We start from the raw sequence: 25,606 nt of genomic DNA, 5'->3' as shown, positions 1-25,606 counted from the left end.
GCAGATTTAAATCCAACCATTCGTCCGTCCGTTCATCCCTCCATATAAGCACACACTTAATCCATACATGTATTTTCTCATACATTCACACGTGCACATACACGCACGCGGTGAGAGAAAGACAGACAGGCAAACAGACAAACAGACACACACACACACACATATACAGCTAGAGATTCTCTGGAGAGTTCATCTATTCCAAGAGTTTAATTAGTAATAACCCAATTCATATTCAAGAGGTCGGCTGTGATTGGAAGGTCAGGATACATGGGTAGTTGTATATTTTTATGCATCATATATTATTGCTATTATTGTGTGTGTGTGTGCGCGCGATTGCATGTTTTCGTGTGTCTGCGCATTCTTTCAAGTGCATGTGTGTGGACTTCTCAGATACAGCAACGATCTTTCCCAGCTCTTCTCCATTGGCAATGGTGTGAAGTAAGGTTGTGTCCTCGCGTCGACCCTTTTCACCATCTTCTTCAGTATGATGCTCCAGCAGGCCAACGAAGACCCTAACGATGAAGACAGCATCCACATCCGGTATCATACTAATGGCAGCTTCTTCAACCCGAGGAGCCTGAACCCATTCATGAGTTGCTTTTCACAGATGACGCTGTCCCTGTTGCACATATATAGACAACCTTGCAACGCATTACCGCTTTCTGTGCAGAAGCTACCTGGCACTTTGGTCGAGAAGTCACACAACAAGAATACCACCTCACTTCGGTGTGACTGATTTAAAAACAGTCAACCAGTTCACTTACCTAGGGCGCACCATCCCATCAGGTGTCAAAATCGACAAAGAAGTTATCAACATACTGGCTAAGGCAAACAATGCATTCGGTAGACTGTACAAAAGAGTCTAGAACAATAACTATCTGAAGGCACCAACATCAGTGTATGCAGATCTGTCGCACTGACCACCCTCTTATACGGCTCAGGGCTGTTGGCTCATTTATCGGCTTTACGTATGATTCCTTCAGCAATTCCATTATCCTCAACATCCATTGGAGCGACGATGCCACTAATGCCGAGGTCCTAGAGCAGGCGAAGGTCACCAACATCGAAGCAACCCTGCTGAATACACAGCTACGTTGGTCAGGATACATCAACAAGGTGGAGGATTATCCCAAGATCACGCTGTATAGCGAACTCTCCAAAAAAAAGAAGTACAAGGACTTCCTAAAGAAATCACTCAACGCCTGCCACACTGATCAGCACCAGTGGTCTATTCTTGCCGATGACCGTGAAGCTTAGCATGTCACTGTCCTCCGAGTAACAGCTTCCTTTGAAAACACTTGCAAGGACCATCTTTGCAGACAAAAGAAAGAGGAAAACCAATCATGGTTAGCCTCCTTATACATGCAGTCTCTGCGGTCGTGCCTGTTTGTCCCCAATCAGACTTGTCGAGCACTAACAAGCCTACAACAGACATGGACATTCCTCTTTATAAATCTGCGCTCGCGACGCCAAGTCACCGACCAACCATGTACGTGTTTATTACATTAATGTTTCATTTTTAATTTTTATCATACGTAAACTCTATATTTTGTGAGTTGTGTTGTTTCTTGTATTGTCTGTTGGAGTTTGTAGGCCTTAACTAATGTATCTGTGTTCGTCGTGTGCATTTGGTATAGTCAGATGAAACTGAAAGTGCAAGCAGAAGGCTAGGCGTTTTAGTAACTGTTGTGCACAATTTTAGTGTTTGTTGCTCGTGCATCTTTGTGCTTAGGTGTGAGGGTTTGCACATATTCTTGTAGGTGCGTGTGAATGTTAGTAATATTCCTTTAGCGGGAAGGAACACAATCATTGGGAATTTTGCGTGCTGGTTCATTATATTATTAGAGTTTGTTTAGGGGCTTAATGTCTGTTATGCGTTTTTTTGTTTGTTTTGTTTTTTGTATGAAGATGGACATGGAAGGGTTAGTGCTCATTTTTAGTGTCTGTATTTTCTGTATGTGCATATTTAGTAAGGATTGTGTATGCTATGTGTGCGAATGTATGGATGACGTTAATACATCTTACCCTATTGGGTCGTGGGCACGTTCGTAGTAAAAGATTTTGAAAGTCTATGTTTATACGTGGTAGCAAGATCGGATTTTTCTGTTGAGTACTTTCACTGGAAACTTTCAGCTGTACATATGTTACAGGGCCGGCAATCACTGCAGTATGGTAGTGGTACTCACGGAAATGTGCTGGGATGGTGAAATGACTTTTCTTTTGTCAGGATTCCAGGATGCATATTGGTGCAGGGAAGATCTTACCTCAATTCTTTTTTTAATTTTTTGTTTAGGTGAGTTCAATCAATATCTACCGGTGAAGTTTATAGACATTACATTTATAGACAGTATTCTTCTGAAAGTAATGAGTTAAAAGGACAAGCTTTGGTTTCTGAACACTTGCAAGCTCTATTAGTGTAGCAAATAGGGCTATCCAGGAGTGTTGCATGTCTGTTGAGCTTTACCATGTTGGAAAAGGTAACAACCTGCGCTAGTTTGGGTGTAGCCAAATATGAAAAACTCATTGATTTTATTGAAAACTTTGTGATGACGATGATATGAAGGAAAGTGTTGTTACTGTAGAAAATTCTAGCAATGGAAGTCTTGATATCAGTGTTAGAAGGAAATTATACCATGTTATCTAATGTTGGTTTTTTTTTTTTGTCTCATTAAAGCCACATTTCGCAAAGCATAATTGTATTTTGGTGCAAATTCCTAGAAAATTCTCTTATTGATAGATAGTTCTGATGTGCACTATGATATATCATCGACAAGGTGGCTGGTTATAGGCTGTGGGTCATTGGAATGTTTGTGAATGTATTTTATAGTCTTATTCGGCTTACATTAGACATCGTAGAGGCCGTTTGCGAGGTCAAGTATGATGTCCAAGAAATGGGTGGCAGTCAAGTCGGTTTGAACAACAGACTAAAAATGTGCACCTAAACCTTTAATTTGATCTGACAAAACCAAAAACACATTACACGTACATTGAAGCCTTCAAACATCAAGTAGCACTGGTTCTACAATAAACTCGAACCAACACAATGCACAAAACAACGATAGATCGTACGGGTCATTCCACATGAAATCGCCAATGCAAAAACTAAAACAATAACACACACACTTAAAAGAAGACACATAAATACATACACGAACTCGTACACGTACACACACATGCGCACACAAATTCACACACACACACACGAATTCACATGCAAAGATGCACAAACTAGAGACCTGGCCTGAATGCTTGCCATTGAGTGCACTTAACAAAAGGCACGCAAGATGCTGGATGGTGGTGTTAAACAGGACGACAGATTAAATCAATTACACAAGCAAGCCATGGTGGGATTTGGATCTATAACACAAGGAGCTGGAACAAATACAGCAAGGTATCTGATGGTACAACATTATTATAATTCTGTCAAGTCTATGCCTTGGATTGATATTTTGTTAACCCAATAAGGACAAAAAGCAAAGTTGTTCTCAGTGGGATTTGAACTCAGAGTGAAAAGAAAAAGAGTTGAAACAAAGACAGTAAGGCAATTTATTTGATACTCTAATCACTATTTCACCATCGTCATTTGATGTTCACTTTTCCATGCTTGCATAGTTCAGATGGAATCTGTTGAAGCAGATTTTCTACAGTTGGATGCTCTTTCTATCACCAATCCTCACCTGCTTTCAAGCATAGTCATATATTTTCCCAAGGCCAGATATATTTTCCACAGAAGACTGGAAACAAACAAAATCACTTGTATGACAGTGATGCTTACTTACAACCATCTGATGCTGAAACAGTTACCATTGAGTTGGAAGGTAAAGGTGATGTCCACCTTCCAACTCAAAGCAAAATAAACGGGGGAAAAAAATAATAAAAAGGATAAGAAAAGAGACTCAACACAACACTTAATATTCTACTAATGGAATACTTCTTTATTAAATATACAAAATGGCAACAGTACAGATAGATTAAGCAAACAAACAATGAAATAAATAGTATTTCATAAAATATCTTGGTGTTAGGAGTGTCACCTCCTCTACCTACTACAACCACCACCACCACTACCACCACTACTACCATGATTATCAAGCATTTAGGAATGACAGAGTCACTAATAATATCACCACTAACACTACTACTGCTGCTACTGCAATATTTATTTTTCATGCTGTTGTTGTTTAGACCTCAAGTGAACCGTGATGTTCCATCCTTAACCATCCTACTTTGTTCTTTTTTTTTTCAGACATACATTATCCAGTGTGTCCTTTCCATTTCTTTTAATGTGCTAGGGGAGATTTAGTTGTTGTTTCTAGCACATGGGGCGACCATAGAGTAGCTACCCTTTTGACCTATTTTGTTTCACATTGGGTTGGTTGGAGGTGTAGTCATCACTACTATTACCACAGTATGGTGGAGTGCTAGGCATGTGAGGAACAGTGTGCCTCATATACAAATACTCTTTTTTGGCATTACTGGTCTTTTCAGTGGCCTATCTGATCTCTTCTCTATACAAACACACACAGTCACAAAGTCAGATGTGCTCTTTAGCCCCCAAGTCAACCCTGAAACAATAGACTTAATATCAAAATTACTCCAACCACAACTGTTCCATTTATATTTCCAGCAGTTTATCTAGGACTAAGTTATTCAATGTGCCCTTCTCATTTGTTTAAAGATCACAGAGTGTAATTTGAAAGAGATTTAGCTGCTATTTCCAGCAGACCAAGCAACGATATACAACAGAATGGAAACCTCCTTAACTGCAAATGACACCTTACCTGCATTGAAATTTTAAACCATCCATGGAAAGAAGTTTCTAAAAAACGTAAAAACGATTTGACCCTTAATACTAAAACTGTAATTTAATTCTTTCTACTATAGACACAAGGCCTAAAATTTTGAAGGAGAGGACTATTTGATTTCACTGACCCCAATGCTCAACTGGTACTTTATTTCATAAGAACAATAATGGTAAAGTACTTATTTTATTGATCCCAAAAGCATGAAAGGTAAAGTAAACCTCATCAAAATTTGAACTCAGAAATAATTTAATATGAGTTACATGATTATGAAATTGCTTAAATTCATTATTTCAGCGCATATCAAGTTGAGTGAACCTTATGATGTTGTCACAAGGATATCACAACTTTTCTAGTGCCGGAGCAACAATAAAAAAAACCCCTGTACACTCTGTAAAGTAGCAAACATTAAGAAGGGTATCCAGCTGTAGAAACCAAGTCAAGAATTGAATATTACAAGTGAGATGTGATTCCAAATATTAACTATCTCATACTGTGATGACCTGTCTCAACTTGATAGCATGAGAAGTCGGCATAAAATGATGATGATGAGGAGGAGGAGGAGGAGGGGGCGGGGGAGGAGGAGGGGGCGGGGGAGGAGGAGGATTCACCCATCTAAGTTCTTACTTATCCATCTGGAATTTACCTTTGGTACTAAAAAGTTCATGGATGTTCAGCTTAGCTAACAGAGCCATGAATGACAATAGACTCCTATCCTATCACCACTACCACCATACTGCTGTCACCACTGCTATTGCAACTACAACTACCACCGCCACTTCCACTACAGTTACCACCACCAACACTTATACTGCTACAACTACTACTATTATTACTACTATCACTACCAACACCTTTATGAGGGAGCCTTTACGTACTGCTTGCTCAACCAGCTGGAAACAGCCACTAAAAGTTTTTTTTATTTTTTAATTTTTTAAATCAAACCCTAATATCTTGAGAAAGGAAAGTGCACACTAGATAATGTAGTCAAAATATTCTTGTATAAGTATGGGATGATTGTAGCTGGAAAAAATAAAGTGTTCTGAATATACTGTGTAGAGTCATGTTTGTTTATTTCATATATTTATTTATATTTGTTTGCTCCCTGGTCTGCAACTACATCGGAGATAGTTTGAGGCTGAACAACAACAAAAACAATAGCAACAACAACAACAACAACATTTTTATATTGGCACTACATGAAACCAGCAGCAGCAACAGCAGCAGTAACATGATCTACAGAAAAAAGAAAAGATAAAATTAAAATATACACATAAAAAAAAAAACTTGCACCTAAACCAGAACCAATTATATGAACTCTTTACATACATAACAAACCTCAGATGTATAGAGGGAGGGGGTGGATGTTGTATGTGTCTTTTCTTATGGCATTTGTGACATAACGAAGCAGATCCAACAACAGAGACTGAAAGAAGTAGACACAGGAAATTTTGGTTTACAGGGAAGGAATTACTATAAGAAGAATGGGTTTTTTTTAATTTTAATTTTTTTATTTTGCAAACATGGAGCCTGAAATTTGGGGGAGGGAGGAGGATATTTTCCTTTTCAAGAAGACAAAACAAGTTTTGATGATATTCATGCTCATCAAAATAAGCAAGAATAATATCAGAAGTTGTTGTTTAGCGCCAGGCCAACCTTGATCAAGCAAACCTATGATCAAAAGGCATTCTACCCATGACTATCCCATTGGCATTTTAGAGTTATCTCTATGACTACACTATCTAAAGTAGCCCTTTCCATGCTTAAGAGAAGTGTAATATGAGGGAAATTTGGCATTCATTGTAATAATAATAAAAAAACTAATAATAATGATAATAGTAATCTTTCTAATTTTGGCACAAGGCCAGCAATTTTGAGAAAAGGGACAAGTTGATTCCCAGTGCACAGCTGCCACTTATTTTTATCAAACCCCTTCAAACCCTTAAAGGACAAAAGGCAAAGTCTTTCATTCATTAGAGATGAATGTAAAGAACTCAGAATGTAAAGAGTTGGAAGCAATGCTGCTAAGTTTTTGTCTGGTGTGATAATGATTATTGGCTACAACAGCCCAAAATGCTGGGGTCAGTACAAAAATGAAATACAAAAGAAAAAGAGGAAAAAACAAACAAGAAACAGTGGGGGGGGGTTACATCGAGTAAAGGGGTGGGATCAAAAAAGCAATAATGATACATTAATATTTAGTTTTTGTATTTGGTTTGCAAGGTTCTTGATGAGAACTCATGTGTTGAAACATATTTTCCTGTATCTTGGGAGGGTCATTTTGCCAATAATAAACACACAAACACACACTGGTCTATTTCATCTTTTATTATTTACTTATCAAATGGTTAACTATTTAATCAGTTAACTAATTGATGACCCTCCTGAGATACCTAAATAGATAACACTAGATAGGATTAACAGTATACAACAAAAAAATAACAAAAAAAAATTCTAAAAATGGGGGTGACAATCTTGTAGGGATATTAGGGCATCCCATTTACTCTGGTATGACAAAAATAAGTAAACTTTAACTCCCAGTTCTTGCTATTAATACAGCCACCTAGTTAGTATAGCCCCATTAAGCCAAGTAAATTTCACCATTCTCATCCACCTTACATAACAGAGAAAGACAAACCACTCATCCTTTTCGAAGGGAAGTGGTGCATCAGTCTTTATGTTAACTTACGCTGATAGCTGGATCTGTCTCAGATGTAATAACAGTTGTTCAATATAAGCTCACAAATTAACAATTTGTGTATGCTAAACAAGTGAGTGCCAGGTTCTGTCAATCTCCTCACATCTCAGATTAATTTAGTTGCCAGCAGCTCCACTATGGCTCTGCCTGTCAGGGTTTATACCAAACCAGCAAAGTTTCCTCTAATTCCACCTTGTAGTACTGCCAAATCAAGAACTTTTGAAAACTGTCCACATTATTTAACTTAAAATTCCTCCAAAAGAGACAACTTAAACTGTAAATGCTGACGGTCAGAATCAATCCCAGGCCACATTGCTCATATCCAACATTAATATTCTACTAAATGCTAGGGCTGACTTTCCACTGGTGATGCCATCCAGATGCTAGAGTGCAGTGAGCATCTGGCAACATCCCTGAAGTACCAACTGCACAAGCATGCATTGAACCTAATCCAAGACTGAAACTCAATAAAAAGAGAAAAACTGCCAAAAGACATGCAACCACTGTAATAGTAATTTCTAATATAAATGAACCCCAGTACATGACTGGTACATATTTTTAGCAACAACAACCCCATAAGAATGAAAAGTCAATTCAGTATACCATAAATCTAATCCATTTAATCTGGTACTCAACCATTTGTACTTGTCCATTTCAATAACAACAAAAACAACAATAATAATGATAATAATAATAATAATAATAATAATAATAATAATCCTTTCTGCTATAGGCACAAGGCCTGAAATTTTGGGGAAGGGGACTAGTCAATTACATCAACCCCAATGTTTCATTGGTACTTAATTTATAGACCCCAAAAGGATGAAAGGCAAAGTCAACTCCAACGGAATTTGAACTCAGAACATAAATTCAGAAGAAATGCTGCTAAACATTTTTCCCAACGCATTTGATTCTGCCAGCTTGCTGCCTTTAACAATAATAATAACAATAGTTCCTACTTTAGGCACAAGGCCAGCAACCCCAGTAGTTGACTGGTACTTTATTTTATTGACCCTGAAAGGATGAAAGGCAAAGATGACCTTAGCAGGATTTGAACTCATAATGTAAAGAGCTGGAATAAATACTGAAAAGCATTCTTTCCAATGCTACCAACTTGCTGCCCTATAATAATCCTTTTATTGATAGCCACAGGGCCTTAAATTTTGAAGGAGGGGGCAATCAATTACTTCAATGTCAGTTCTCAACTAGTGCTTATTTCATCAACTCCAGAAAGACCAAAGGCAAAATCGAACTCAGAATGTAAAACCAGAAGGAATGCTACTGAGCATATTGTCTGGCAAGCTAACAATTCTATCAGCTCGCTGCCTTAATAATAATAATAATAATAATAATAATAATAATAATAATAATAATAATCCTTTCTACTATAGGCACAAGGCATGGAATGTGAGGGGAGAGGGATGGTCAATCACACTGACCGCAGTACTTGACTGGTACTTAATTTATTGATGCTGAAAGGATGAAAGGCTAAGTCAGCGGAATTTGAACTCAGAATGTAAAGACAGACAAAATACTGCAATAATAATAATAATAATAATAATAATAATAATGGTTTCAAATTTTGCCACAAGAGCAGCCATTTTGCGGGAGGGGATAAGTTGATTACATTGATTCTAGTGTTTCATTGATACTTAATTTATCAACACCAAAAGAATGAAAGCAAAGCCGACCTTGGAGGAATTTGAACTCAGAATGTAAAGACAAAAAAAATACCATAATAATAATAATAATCCTTTCTACTATAGGCACAGGGCCTGAAATTTGGGGGAGGAGGATAGTTGATTACATCGACCCCAGTACACAACTGAAAAGATGAAAAGCAAAGTCGACCTCGGCAGAATTTGAACTCAGAACATAAAGACAAACAAAATATCGCAATAATAATGATGATAATGATGATGATAACAATGATGATTACGATTTCTCACATATCGCACAAGGCTGCAAATTTATAGGTTGTGTAGGGAGTGAGGGATTATAAAAAATTGACACAGTACAAAACTGGTATCGGTCTAAAAAGAGGGATAAATGATGGTCATGATGATTATGAAAATAATGGTAACAATGATAATAATTGTGATGATGATGATGACGACAACAATGATGATTTTCTTCAAAGACTCATACAGTAGTGTCAGAGTACACCCAACAACAACAATGAGATCAGCAGCATCAACAAACAAAACCAATTGCCACTTGGTTTATATGAGGTGAGGATTATTGAATTTCAATTCAATAATCGATGAAAAATTTCTAAACTTCATATGGGTCATATGAGAAGGGTAAAGAGACAACAATTGTAGGAGCCATTCCTACATCTAATACCAGTTTTTAAACAATTCCAAGAAATACACAACTTCCAGTTCTGGCCAGCTGAATGACTCTTTAAATATCACTCAGGTGAGTATTGAAAAGTCTACCTGTGTTGTTACTGACTGATGTTTACTTGAGACTATCTCACAAGACTATTAATACTACTACTACTACTAATACTAGAAAATCTAACCACACTTTTCTAACTCAAGAGATGGATTAAAGAATCAAGAATAAGACTCAGCCAAAAACATGAACAGCACACACACACACACACACACACACACACACACACACACACACACACACACACACACACACACACACAGACACACACACACAAATAGTTATGCACACAGCCCCCAAGCTTGCCAGCTCTGATCACACCATCCAACCCATGCCAGCATGGGTTAGACATTAAATGTTGATGATGATGATGATAATATAAAGTCATAAGTGACAGACAAATACTTGGATGAAAGTCCTGGTTAAATTTAACAAAGACCTTCTTTCATGAAGACATAACTTAAATTCTGCATTATTTAGAAGGATTTTTTGCATTTTGCATGAATGCAAATATGTAAGTAATTTATTTATTATTAGATATAATAATATAAATCATTTACATGTTTTTAAGTTACAAAACAATTTGTTGTAACATTCAAATTTTCTTATTGTTAAATAAAATTTCAAACTATTTTTGTCATGTGTGACTTTATACACTTTATACACTCCTTATCATTTTCCCTTGTATTACACTATATATTCTATATTGTTTTGTAGAATGATACATTAAGGAGCTATTTTTATGAGTACTACTGGATTACTTGAATTCATATATTAAATTTATATATATATATATATATATCACGATGATGATGATAATGATATATATATATATATATGCATATACATATATATAAAAATATCGGGTGTGGAAGCAAGGGTTGGAATCAAAGGGCCTTAGAATAAATGTAGCAAAGACCAAAGTATTAGTAAGCAGCAAGAGGTACTCAGCACACATCCCCTCGGGTAGGTGGCCCTGCTCAACCTGTAGGAAAGGTACAGGTAGAAACTCCATAAGATGCACCCAATGTAAGTTATGGACACATAAGAGGTGCAGCAACATTAAAGGGAAATTAACAGATAAGATAGCTTTCATGTGCGGCAGATGCACAGGGACAATAGACACAACAGACACTCAGAAAACAGATTCCATCACACTCCAGGGAGAGAAACTAGAAGTAGTTGATAGTTTCCGCTATCTGGGTGACCAAGTTAGTAGCGGAGGTGGATGCACAGAGAGTATCACCACTAGAATACGAATAGCCTGGGCAAAGTTCAGAAAGCTCCTACCCCTACTGGCAACAAAAGGTCTCTCCCTCAGAGCAAAAGGTAGATTGTATGATGCATGTGTGCGAACTGCCATGCTTCACGGTAATGAAACATGGGCTGTGACTGCAGAAGACATGCGTAGACTTGAAAGAAATGAAGCTAGCATGATCCGCTGGATGTGTAGTGTCAGTGTGCACGCAAAACAGAGTGTAAGTATCCTGAGAGAAATGCTGGATATAAGAAGCATCAGATGTGGTGTGCAAGAGCGACGCTTGCGATGGTATGGTCATGTGCTGCGGATGGATGAAGAGAGATGTGTGAAGAAGTGCCACTCCCAAACAGTTGAAGGTATCAGGGGGAGAGGTAGACCCAGGAAGACATGGGATGAGGTGGTCAAGCATGACCTCAGAGCATTGGGCCTCACTGAGGCAATGGCGAAGGACCGAGATCTCTGGAGATATGCTGTGACTACAAAGACCCGGGCTGCTTTCTGCAGCAATTCCACATACCCCCTACCCATTCTAAGTACCCCGGATCCCCAAAGTACCTGGATCCCCAAAGTACCCCGATCCCCAAAGTACCCCGGACCTCGTTGCCCCCGTGCCGCTGACACGTTAAAATGCTCGAACCGATCGTGACGATGCCGGACCCTCCGGCCCCTGTGCAGGTGGCACGTAAAAAGCACCCAATCCACTCACGGAGTGGTTGGCGTTAGGAAGGGCATCCAGCCGTAGAAACTCTGCCAGATTCAGACTGGAGCCTGGAGCGGCCCCTGGCTTCCCAGACCCGGTCGAACCGTCCAACCCGTGCTAGCGCGGAAAGCGGACGTTAAACGATGATGATGATGATGATGACATGCATATATATAGAGAGAGATACAGGTATGTTGATATGCGAGTATGTACATTATCAGGATTATTAGTTTGTCAATGGTTGTAAACAATATCGAAGGACATCACATGGGAGAAGTAGATGGGGTACAGTCCAACGCATGCTCATTGCCATTTTAACACCATTGTTGATCTCCAGAGCAAATTCCAAAAGGTCCTTGACTCGCTTATGGAAAATGACTTCCAGGCCAAATTCCAAAAGTGGCAGGAACACTGCAATCGGTGTACTGCTGTGCAAAGTGACTATTTTGAAGGAGATGATGTTAAAACTTGGATAAATAATCTATTTTTTATTAAACACAAGTAATCCAGGAACTTATTGATACCACCCAATACAATATAGCTGCATTTTTAATTCTTTATTGCCCACAAGGGGCTAAACATAGAGGGTACAAACAATGAGAGACTAAGGGACTAAGTCGATTACATCGACCCCAGTGTGTAACTGGTACTTATTCAATCGACCCTGAAAGGATGAAAGGCAAAGTTGACCTCAGCGGAATTTGAACTCAGAATGTAGCGGCAGACGAAATGCCGCTAAGCATTTAACCTGGCGTGCTAACGATTCTGCCATCTCGCCACCCAATACAATATAGCTGCATAACTACAAGAAAATAACCTATTTCCACCCATCAAAGTTGTTGATATAATTAAAGAAAACTTTGAATAGAATTAACAGAAATTATAGACAAGGATGTTTCATTGGTCAAAATAGAAAATACACCCATCAAAAATCAAAAACAAGTGTTCTAAAAAAATTATATCTCAATCATAAACAACCACTAACCTGAAAACAAGGACAAACAATCAAAATAACAATCATCATCATCATTGTTTAATGTCCACTTTCCATACTGGCATGAGTTGGATTGTTTGACCGGAGCTGGTCAGCTGGGGAGCAGGCCAGACTCCTATTGTTCATTTTGGTAAGATTTCTAGTGATTTGCTCAAGGATTCAATGCATCATCTGGTCCAGGAATGAAAACCATGACCTTGTGATCATCATGATCTTTTACCATGTACCTTTCATCTGTTTCAGTCATTAGACTGCGGCAATACTGGGGCACGGCCTTAAAGAGCTCTTATAGTTGAATGAATCGACTCCAGTGCTTATTTTCTCTCTTTTTAAGCCTGGTACTTATTCTATCAATCTCTTTTTGCTGAAGTTACAGGGATATAAATAAACCAGCTCTAGTTGTCAAGCGGTGGTGGTGGGGAGATAAATACACACACACACACACATATACATATGACAGTTTTATTTCAGTTTCCATCTACCAAATCCACTCACAAAGGCTTTACCATAGTAGAAGGCACTTGTCCAGGACTGAACCCAAAAGCATGTGGTGGGAAAACAAGCTTCTTACACATAGCCACACTAAAAGAAAACTGAGCATGATCTGAGCCCCAGATGTAAAGCAATGAGTCAAATACTCTGGGTTATTTATCCCAACAATAATTGAACAGTTTATTCCTCCATCACCAAACAAGAGCCCGACATGTTTACCACTTAACCAGCTAAAAATAGAAGCTAAATATCTCTCACATCACAATCTACTATCTTAAAACAGGAAAGACCACAAGACATACTGACTAAAAGATTGGATGATCACAGATGGAATGTCTTTTAATACATGTTCATGCTTGCTTACTCAGGGTTGATATGATAATGAAATGATATGGTGAAGTGATTTTTTTATATTTGGCAAACTTGTACATGTAGAAAGTGGAAAGAAATACAGTCAATTGTAAGAGGCCTAGATTAACCATTGGTGCACATTTGAGTAACTCTGCAAGAGTGAAATCAAACTCAAAATTGAACAAAGAATACAGAGAGCCAAAACTAAATAATGTCAGCCATTTTATCCATTGCTCTACTATTTCTATCATACTTATTAATAATAATTATTATTTCTAACATCGGTATAAGGCTTGAAATTTATAGGTGTTGATTAAATTGACACCAGTTGTTTTGCTAACACCAAAAAGATAAAAGGAAAAGTTTGGTAAGATTTGAACTCAGAATATCAAGTCCCATAAGTAAACACCACAAGGCATTTTATATAATGTACCAATGGTTCTGCGAATCTACTGCTCTAATAATTTTCTAACACAAATATAAGATCAGAAATTTAAAAGAGAGAAGTTTGTGGATTAAACTGACCCCAGTACTTTATTTTTCTCCTCTACAGCAAGGAACCTGTTCTGCTCAGACCCTTTTCTCTCATACTTTATCCCTCTCTATGCCTTATTCTCCCAGCATAAATTTGCCCCTTGCCACCACCACCTCTTCTCAGGTTTCAGTCTTGTGAGCTGCATGACAACCTCACTAGTGTGGTGGCATGAGAAAAACACCCAGTACTCACTGTAAAGTGGTTGGCATTAGGAAGGACATCTAGCAAGTAAAGTGAGAGTTGGTAATGGCTTCAGTGATGAAGTTGGAGTCTATCAAGGTTCAGTCCTCAGTCCTTTCTTATTCATCATAGTCCTACAAGCTATCACAGTGGAGTTTAACAATTTTTATTCATGGGAACTCCTATACACTGAAGATCTAGTTCTTATAAGTGAATACATAGGGGAATTAGAGAAGAAACTCCACACATGGAAGCTAAACCTGAAATTAAGAGGCCTTAAAATATACTTAGCATAGACTAAGGTTTCAGTAAGTAAGAATAAACTTCATACACTGTACTTGATAGAAGCTATTAACACACAAGAGATCTAGTCAAATTACTGACAGACTATATGAAAATATAAGCTTCAGGTGTGGTAGATGAACTGGAGCAGTTCATACAAGCATATGAAAAACTGAGTATCTGAAATGCCCAAACAGTTCACTAGAAATAGTTGATAGCTTTTGCTACTTAGGAAAGGTAATAAGCGAATGAGGTGATTGCTCTGAAAGTATAGTGGCCAGAGTGCTACAATGGATCCCATTGATGAAGAAGTTTTCATCCTGTTCGTCAGAAAGTCATCAACGGCAGATATGACATCATCACTGCAAACTGGCTCCCAGTCAAGTGTTGTTTCATATTGGGGAACAGATGATAGTCAGATGGGGTCAAATCAGGAGAATAGGGAGAGTAATCAACCAGTCCAAAGCCACAGTCAAGTACAGTAGCCATTGATACCAAAGATTTGTATGCTGGAGCATTGTTTTGAGGGAACAACACCCCTTTTGTCAGTTTTCCTGGGCGTTTGATCTTGATAGCCTTGCATATAAATGCTTCAGCAAGTTGGCATAGTACTCTTCATTGGCCCTTTTGAAGATAGTCAATAAACACAATGCCTTTTGCATCTCAAAAACTGAGGCCATTACCTTCTCTGTAGATCAATCGACCTTGGTCTTCTTCGGAGTAGGTGAGGAGAGTGTTTCCACTACATGGATTGTCTCTTTGTCTCTGGCACAAAATGATGAACCCAAAATTCATCCTGGTTTATGAAACATTCAAGAAAACCAACTAGGTCTTCTTCAAACAATATCAGATTTTCCCATGATGTGATCAGCCCGGTGCACTTTTGATCAGGTGTCAGAAGACAGCATCCACTGAGCAGAAACCCTCATCATGCCAAATTCACTGTGCGAATATTCTCAACTCTCTCATAGGATATGCTAACAGCATTGGCTATTTGATTTACAGTCAATTGCCCATCACCATGTGGTGAACACAACAAATGTTTTCCTTGGCAATAGCAGCTGCAGGATATCCAGACCTTGGGTCATCTTCAAGATTCACCCTTCCCCTCCTAAATTCAGCAGCTCCTTTTATAAAGCTGCAGAGTTATCCCCTAAGGTAGCAACCACGTTAGCATGTATGTCCCTGAGGGGCTAAACCCTTTTTCTGCAAGAGAAGTTACTACTAGCTACTTTTGAAGTCTTCTTTGAATAGTCATATGTCAGATTACCTGGAAAGAAATAATGCAGTTATTAATAAGAAGGGTTGAAATGCAAGATTTCACAGCTCTAACATCACTCCTTGATAGCCAGCCAGTCTATGAACTTATCAGACCACCCTCATACCACTGCTGACAATAATAGCCTTTTCCCTAAGAGAAACTGATGAAGGACAGACTGTACTATGCTTATATTAGAACTGCAATGTTTCATGGTAGTGACATATGGGCTTTTAATTCAGAGGACTTAAGAAGACTGGAAAGAAATGAAGTGAACATGCTTAGTTGGATGTGCAATGTGAATGTGCAAGAAAGAATAAGTACAAAGGTGCTGAGTGAAAAACTGGGTAAAAGAGGAATCAGATGTATACAACAAAGACGGTGCTGATGTGAGCAAATGATGGATGAGGATAATGACAGCTACATAAAGAAATGCCAATCACTAAATGTGGTCAAAACTTGCAGATGAGAGAGACCCAAGAAGACATAGGATGAAGTGGTTATGGTTGACCTCAGGAATCTGAGCCTGATGGAGATGACAAAGGACCAGGATCTCTGACAATATGAGGTTCTTGAAAAGACCTGTCCTAGTCAGCAAAACTGAGTTCTGAAAGTATTGTGCTCTCCAACTACATTACTGTGACTCATTCCCTCACATCCCATGCATTAGGCTCACCTGTTCTTCATCCCCAGGAACCTACAGACTACCCAACCATGTCATCCTTCCCTCTTGTCCTCCTCACCATGACAACTATAACATCTACCCTTGCAGTTCACACTCCTCTTCTGCATCCATCCATCTGCTCCAACCCATGGCTCCTTGCTCATCCACCCTTCAACCCTACCCAGTTTGGCAGTCTTTCCTTCTCATACAATCTCGCAAACCAATTCTTCAATACACCTTTAGCCTTTTGGACCATCTACGCACCTCATCGCTATTATCTCTCTCTCTATCTTGCAGCTTCCACTTCCCCTACAAGAAGTGACAAGCCACGCAGATCCTCTACAAGAACCTGCACTGCCACCACCCCTACTTCTCATAGTTCAATTATCTTGTTCCCTAGCATGAAGCTGGTCCCATTCCCCTGGCTTTGTAATTCTGCAAATTGTGTAGCAGCCTCAATAGTACAGCTGGCATGAAAAAGGACCCCAGTCTTGTAAAATGGTTGGCATTAGGAAGGGCATCTAGTGACAGAAACTAAGCCAAAACAGACACTGGAGCATGATGCTATCCTTTGACACATCAGATCTTGTCAAAGTGTCAAACCTATGCCAGCATGGAATGGGGACATTAAATGATGATGATGATGATTAAATATACTAGGGAGACTATTTTATTTCTTGTATTTGGTTGAGGAATAGTTACATTGTGTTTTGTGAGTGTATGAGTGTGTGTGTATGTGCATGTCTTTTAAGTGTATACGTATACATGTAGAGATACATACATAAGTGTGTGAGTGTGTTGATCATAGCTGAACTTCATCATGTCGTCAGAATATAATTGCTGACTTCCAATGGGTCAGTTCAAGAAGAGTTAACAAGGACTACCCCCAAATAACATACGTCTATTCTAGCAGGATTCACTGGGGTTACCTCTAAATGACACAGGTTTGTTCATTAAGGTTCTGTGAGCACTATTCTACATGAAGAGTCCTCTGTAGATATGTCTAAATGACATGGGTCTTTCAAGTAGAACCAACTTCTGGTAGGAAATATACACTTCTTACCAAAATATATAGTTCTACCTCTAAATGTCCTTGTAGGGTTCGCAAGGACCACATACACACACACACATATCTATGCAGTTTCATTTCATAATATATAGTTTCATGGGACTATATATATATAGTTCATTTTTAATAAACAATATATATATGCTTCAGTAAGAATTTTAGATATATGACAAATTGTGGTTACCAACCCATCTAAGAAAGCAATAACACTGATCTAGAACTGACTTGGACTGTGATGTCCAACCCATACCAGCATGGTAAAATAGTAAGGATTTGTCCAATCCAGGCTATCACCTCAATAGCACGCATGCTTATTATGAATATTTGGTTAACAGAGAGCTCAACTAGAGTGCCAAATGTACACCTCATTAATCAACCAATTAATGAATCATTAATTAATAAGCACTCTGCACATCCAAAGACTGTATAAGTACTTGCAGTACATTATATATATATATATATGTTCTCAACAAAACATAGTGTTAAACTAGAACTTTAAAAAAGTATATATTATTTCCAGATAGCTTTTCTTTTCTCTCCTAATTTGAATCCAAGAAGAAATCTATGAAATTAGCATGAATACATAGGGATTCTTCTACTTGTGACCACTGGATGCCTTTAAAATAGATATTTTGAATTTATTCAGGTTCATCAGAATTATTGGCTTTCGTTATAATAACTATTTCGTAATTTAATGTTATTAATTTATTGTTATTAATGAAAGAAAAGGTTGCTTTGGTACCCTCATCATTTTAATGTGAACGTTTCTATGCATGGATGGGTCAGATGGAATTCACTGAGCACATTTTCTATGGCTGGATGCCCTTCCTGTCACCAACCCTCACCTGTTTCCAAGCAAAGTAATACTTCCCCATGCCTAGACATGTTTTTTTATGAAATATTGGAAATAAACTACATTTACTTTTGACTATCACACTATGTCAAGACTATGGAGGACACACACACACACACACATACATATATAGGCTTCTTTCAGTTTGTCTACCAAATTTACTCACAAGATGGCCTGGGGTTACAGAAAAAGACATTTGCCCAAGGTGAGAGCAGTGGGACTGAACCTGAAATCACATATTTGGGAAGCAAGCTTCTAAACTACATGGCCATCCCTGCACCTTGTGTATATGTGTGTGTGTGTGTGCATGCATGTGTGTATATATACAAATATAAATATATATATATATACTATTCATGTATGTGTATATATATATCTATCTATATATGTATATACACATACATGTATAATATATATATATATATATACACACACACATACATGTATAGTATATATATATATATACATGTATGTGTGTTTGTGTATATATATATATATATATACACACATATATATGTATGCGCACATATATATATATATATATATACTTCGAAGCTGCCTTGAATATTGACTAATTAAATATCTCAATAATGAAGTTGGGAGTTGTTTGTTTTAATTCAGTCAGATCTTTGAAAAAAAATACACTAACAAAAACAGATTAACAGATAATATAACCACCTTCTCCACATATGCTTCTGGTTGCCATAGTGATGATGTAGGGAAAGCAAATGTTAATGGTCCCTGAAATACTAAAAGGTACAAATACAACGTATCACCATTATCTTTCAATTCCTTACCTCAGAAACAAATATACATAATTAACTGTTCATTTGCTTGCATTAAATAGCTTCTTAACACTCACCTCTGTAACAAAAGTATGGGAGCCCTCGAGAGTATATTATAGAAAAGCTTGTTGTAAATCACACAGCAGCAGGATAGCTTCGGTACTGTAGGGGTTGTCAGGAAGCCTGTGCAGGAAAACTTTGGTAAAATTGTAATTATTCACTGCCATTTTTTTTTTTTTTGCTACAGGAAAGTGTTTTGAATACTGCTGCTGTAATAACAAATTAGTTCTGGACATAATTCCTAAGGTTAGAGTATTTGTAGTTTGTTAGTTTTGGTTGAATTATTGTGGTTGATTCTTTGTGGTCCATATGGCAGAACTGTTTCTGGATAGAACTTTCATTACAGTGAGTGGTTTCTGTAGATTGTACCAGACATCATCTTTATTCACAAAACTGCTATGATAAAATTTTGTTTTTGTTTTTTTTTAACTTTTTCCTTTTTTGATTTTTGTTAGTCAACCCCCAAAAAGTCGCTTTGACATAAATTTCATTAATATCTTTTCATTTGAGTTCCCAATGACCATATTTTTGGTAGTAACATGAGCGTTAACAAATCTGATGCAATGATCCAAGAAATTGTAATTAATTATACCAATAGTGATGAATGAGGCAATCTTAATGGTTGTGGACAGGTCAGGGGAATCACACCCCTAATTTTTTAATTAACTAGTAATGTTGCTTCAGTAGATTTGGCAGAATAATGTATTTTTGGCAGAATTACTAGGTTCTTGGTATTTTAGAGCCAAAGCTGCTGCTATATCAGAGTATTTCTGGTGGAGTTGCTAAGGTAAAGCCCATTGGTAGAGTTGTTATGACAGTTGTTAATACATAACATGTCTATAAAAGAGACTTATTCTTGGTATAGTTGTTAACAGTGCATAACAAGGTCTTCTGATAGGAATACAATAACGGATTATCTGGTAGAATTAAGTAGGTTATTGCAAATAGTGAAGAAGTCTCATCTGTTGTCATGGCAGCCAACATCCTCATGATCAAAGAAAACCTAGATTTCAAAATAACAAGAACCATATTAATGATTTGTTCACATCAACATTTTCATTCATATTTACACACACACACACGTATTATGTATGTTCTTATTAAATATGTGTATTTAAATAAATAACATTTTCTGATGTTACACTGTCAACTGTTGTACATGGTTGAAGTAGGACATACACTCCACACCACACACACACACACTCAAACTTACACATATATGTACAATGTAGATTTAATTGCATAAAATAGAAATGGGTTTAAAATTTTGGCAGGTGACCAGTAATTTTAGTGGGTGGAGTTAATCAATTTCATCAACCCCAATGCTCAACTGGTATTGATTTTATCAATCCGAAAGGATGGAGTGAAAAGTCAAAAGCAACAGAATTTAAACTCCAAATGTAAAGATCCAGAAGAATGCTGCAAATGTGCTAATGCTTCTGGTAGCTTGCTGCCTTATTGCATAAAGTAATAATGATTTCTAATTTAGGCACAAAGCCAGCAAATTGGGAGGGAAGAGGTTATTCAATACCATCAACCCTAGTACTCAATTGGTTCATTTTATTGACCCTGAAAGGATAAAAGGTAAAGTTGATGCTAGATGGATTTGAACTCAGAATGAAAGAGCTGGAACAAATACAACAAAGTATTTTTTGTCACTAACGATTTTGCCAATCCCTATAATAATTTGAGGAAAGGGTTAGTCAATACCATTGAGCTCCCTACTTAACTGGTACTTTATTGACCCTAGAAGAATGAAAAGTAAAGTTGAGCCTTTGAGGTTAATGATGATAATGATGATGATGATGATAATTACCTGATAAATGCATTACTGGCTGCATCTTGAGTTGATTTTTGAATTTACAACCATAAGTATTTATTCAGTGGCTGCACCTCTTCCACATTGTTATTTGTGATGCTAGATGTGGCCTTCTGCACTTCATCAACCTGTTTATAGTGTGTTTTCTTGTGCCGCTGCAGAGAATCACGGCGGGAGAACTTCTGTGTGCAGAGGTCACATTGGAAAGGTTTCTGTCCCGAGTGCACAGTGTTCTTATGAATCTGAAGGTAATCTTTCTGTGCAAATTTCTTCAGACAAATGTCACAATGGAATGGCTTGAGGCCAGAGTGTCTCCGGCTGTGAATTTCAAGTGTATCTCTCCGTGCAAACTTCTTTAGACATATAGTGCACTGGTGTGGCTTCTTGCGTACATGTGTTCTCTGGTGTATGCGAAGCTTGTCTCGATTGGCAAATTGTTTCCCACAGAACTCACAGTGGAATGGCTTCTCCCCTGTGTGTGTTCGTCTGTGAATTTCCAATGTGGTGCGACGGGCAAACTTCTGGATACAGAGATCACACTGGAAGGGTTTCTCTCCTGTATGAGTCCGCCGATGAATTTGTAAATAATCACGGCGTGTGAACAGTTCAGCGCAGATGTCACATTGAAACAGTTTCTCCCCGGTATGTTTCCGTTTGTGTATCTGGAGGTTGTGTTTGTGTGCAAATTGTTGCATGCAGATTTCACAATGAAATGGTTTCACGCCAGTGTGAGTCCGCTGATGAATAATCAGTGTGTCTCTACGGGTGAAACTTCGCTCACAAACCTGACAGTGAAAAGGGCGCTCACCTGTATGGGTTCGTTTATGGATCTGTAAATAATGGCGCTGAGCAAACGGTTTCAAGCAAATGTCACAGGTATATGATTTCTGACTGTTTCTCTGAGACGTCTGAGAATTAGAAACAGAAGACATCATAGTGCCTGGGTTCCCAGGATTGGTTACACCATTTTCCTGGGCAACAACACCTTGCGCAATCATTAAACTCAAACTAGGAGAGATACCAACATTAGAAACGCTGCCGTTTGGCTGTCCAGTATGAATTCTCTTGTGTTTGCGTAGGGTATCATTTCTGGCAAATTTCTTGGAGCAGATTTCACATTCATATGGCTTTTCCCCAGTATGTTTACGCCTGTGGACCTTCAGGACATATTCTTGGACAAATTTCTTTCCACAAAATTCACAAAATAGCTGCTTTTTTCCATTTCCAGTCGTCTGAATTGGCATATTGGTGACAGGTTGTTCACTAACATTGCAAATGTTATGTTCTCCTATATTGCTGCTATTGCTAGTGCCAACACCACTTCCATTACCGTTTCCACCATCAGTACAGCTAGGGCACTGACATGTCTTTTGGCAACAAGCACAGCCTTCATGGGAAGAATTGTCAAAATTAATGGTTGAGCTCTTGTTCTCAGGTGTAGGCTGTTCATTAACTGCAGCCTGCACTATATTGGGCCTTAGTTCAGCTGGTTGATAACAAGGTTGAACAAACTGAGTACCAGGATAACTACTGTCTTGGAAGATATATTCTCGAACTTCTGCCATATTTGATTGGGTCTGAAACTCTGACCCCTGAGGAACGAAAGGTTTTGAAGACATATGCATGGTTTTCCCACCCAAGTGTGACATTATTTATAATGATAAATGAAGGCTTAATTTCTCAAATCACTTTGTGATGTTACTTTTTTACGAATATCATATTATAAACCTCCTTCAAACAAATATTCCTCTATTCAAAGATATTAAACACTCATATATAGATGTGCCACATGATTTATAACTATTAAGGAAAGCATCATTAGAAGCTTCCAATAGTTGACATTTAAAAGGAAGGGGTATTTTTTTTTTCTCCTTAGCTTTTTCACCACTTTGTTTTCGTATTCTCTCAATTCAACTTCCTGACATATTATGGAATCCAAAGATTAAACAGCCATTAACATTTTTCACAAAAGAAATTGTGTGGAGTAGAAAATTTTGCTAAAAAAGGTTCAGTTCCAGTTTGAAATGAAGGTGTTATAAAAACAAAGATTTCTCTGTATAGGAAAAATATCCATTGCAATTTAGATATTGTTTCAAATAATCCTTTTCTGTTTAATTTTGGTTTTTCATTTATTTTTATTTTCTGTGTTGGGTTTACATCCAGTTTTTTAAGGTTTCGGGTGAGAGCAGGGATTTTTCTGCAGTCGAATATGAACAGTTGGTAAATGCTACCTCAACCATGTAGTTATCACTGCACTTAAACAAGACCAGCTATAAATCTGAAAATTACATAAAAAAAAAGAAAAGAAAGAAAGATAGAAGTCATAATTACATTTTAAATTTATTTCTTTTACTTTTTTAAAATTATTATTAATGATTTTTGGTATAAACACAAAACCTAAAAACATTTGTAATAAAGGAAATATAGTTCATTGAATCAATCACTATGCAATATATATATATATATATATATATATATAAACATATATATATGTGTGTATATATATATATATATATATATATATATATACATAAACATATATATATGTGTATGTATATATATATATATATATACATAAACATATATATATGTGTATGTATATATATATATATATATATATATATATATATATATATATACAATATATATATATATATACAATATATATATATATATATATATATATATATATATATACAAATAAGAAAATGGAGAAACAAATTCATTTCAAACACCAACTTACAGATATTACCATTTCATATTATTTATTAATTATATAAATAGGAACATGAAAATCAAACAAAAAAAATATACATCAATATGCAAATTAATAAAACCATAAGAATAATATAAATAAACTGCTCCTTACAGCTGTTTCAGCCCATAGATAAAAACATCTCATTCTGCCTATGTATTGTGGATAACTGATATCCCATAGTGGGTTACCCTCATAACTCCTATCTTACTTTGTACTATGTATACACACACACACACACACACCACACACACACACACACACCACACACACACACACACACACACACACACACACACCACACACCACACACACACACACACACACACACACACACACACACACATACATACATACATACATACATACATACATACATACATACATACATACATACATACATACATACATACATACATACATACATACATATATATATATATATATATATATTATATATATATATATATATATAATATATATATATACACATATATGGAAAAAAAGTCATGGTAGAAAATGGTAAAGTAATTTTATAAAAAACATTTCAGTACCTGAAACTTTTTCGACTATAAGTACGGAAAACAATTAAATTTTTGAAAAATGAAAGGAAAAGTTTTTAAAAGAATATTTGCATAGTGTTCAAATACAAGTGGCATTTTCCTTGTTTCTATCTGTTTCTGTCTCTCTTGTTTACTCTTTTGGCAACAAGCACGGCCTTCATGAGAAGAATTGTCAAAATTAATAGTTGAGCACTTGTTCTCAGGTGTAGGTTGTGCATTAACTGCAGCCTGCACTATATTGGGCTGGTTGATAACAAGGTTAAACAAACTGAGTACCAGGATAACTACTGTCTTGGAAGATATATTCTCGAACTTCTGCCATATTTGATTGGGTCTGAAACTGACCCCCTGAAGAATGAAAGGTTTTGAAGACATATGCATGGTTTTCCCACAAAGAGAGACAGAAACAGGCAGAAACAAGGAAAATACCACTTGTATTTGAACACTATGCAAATATTCTTATAATTTTTCTAAAATTTAATTGTTTTCCATACTTACAGCTGAAAAAATCTCAATGAATGAAACTGGTACTGAAATTTTTTTATAAAATTAGTGTAGCATTTTCTACCTTGACATTTTTTTTCCATATATATCAACTCATGTGTTCCTTTTCAACCTTCTACATATATATATATATATATATATATATATATATATATATATATATTATATATATATACACATATATATACACACATATATTTATATACATATATATGGTCCAACCCATGCTAGCATGGAAAACGGACGCTAAACGATGATGATGATGATATATATATACATACATATATATACATACATATATATATATACATATATATATACATACATATATATATACATATTTATATACACATACATATATACATATATATATAAACATATATATATACTTATATATACATATATATACATACATATATGTACATATATATACACAAATATACATATATATATATACATACATATATATATACATATATACACATGCACATGTATATATGTATATATATATATACATATATACACATGCACATATATATATACATACATATATATATATATATACACATATATACATATAT

At 36.7% G+C, this 25,606-nt stretch overlaps 1 protein-coding gene across 1 annotated transcript in view; it reads right to left on the bottom strand.

Moving 5' to 3' along the window:
- Positions 1-3,908: 3,908 nt before the first annotated feature.
- The window catches only part of LOC115218768 (zinc finger protein 2-like), a 34,568-nt gene continuing 12,870 nt past the window's right edge, over positions 3,909-25,606 (bottom strand). The window contains exons 2-4 of the mRNA XM_029788697.2: positions 21,201-23,481; positions 19,402-20,387; positions 3,909-6,038 (exon numbers count right to left, since the gene is read on the bottom strand). Coding sequence (XP_029644557.1) covers positions 21,245-22,852 — 1,608 coding nt within the window. The 5' untranslated portion in view covers positions 22,853-23,481 and the 3' untranslated portion in view covers positions 3,909-6,038; positions 19,402-20,387; positions 21,201-21,244. The remainder of the gene's footprint in view (positions 6,039-19,401; positions 20,388-21,200; positions 23,482-25,606) is intronic.

Source organism: Octopus sinensis, linkage group LG14 (genome assembly GCF_006345805.1).
Source record: "Octopus sinensis linkage group LG14, ASM634580v1, whole genome shotgun sequence".
NCBI lineage: Eukaryota > Metazoa > Mollusca > Cephalopoda > Octopoda > Octopodidae > Octopus > Octopus sinensis.
Note: the sequence above shows the minus strand (reverse complement) of the source record. Positions and strands in the feature narration are given on the sequence as shown.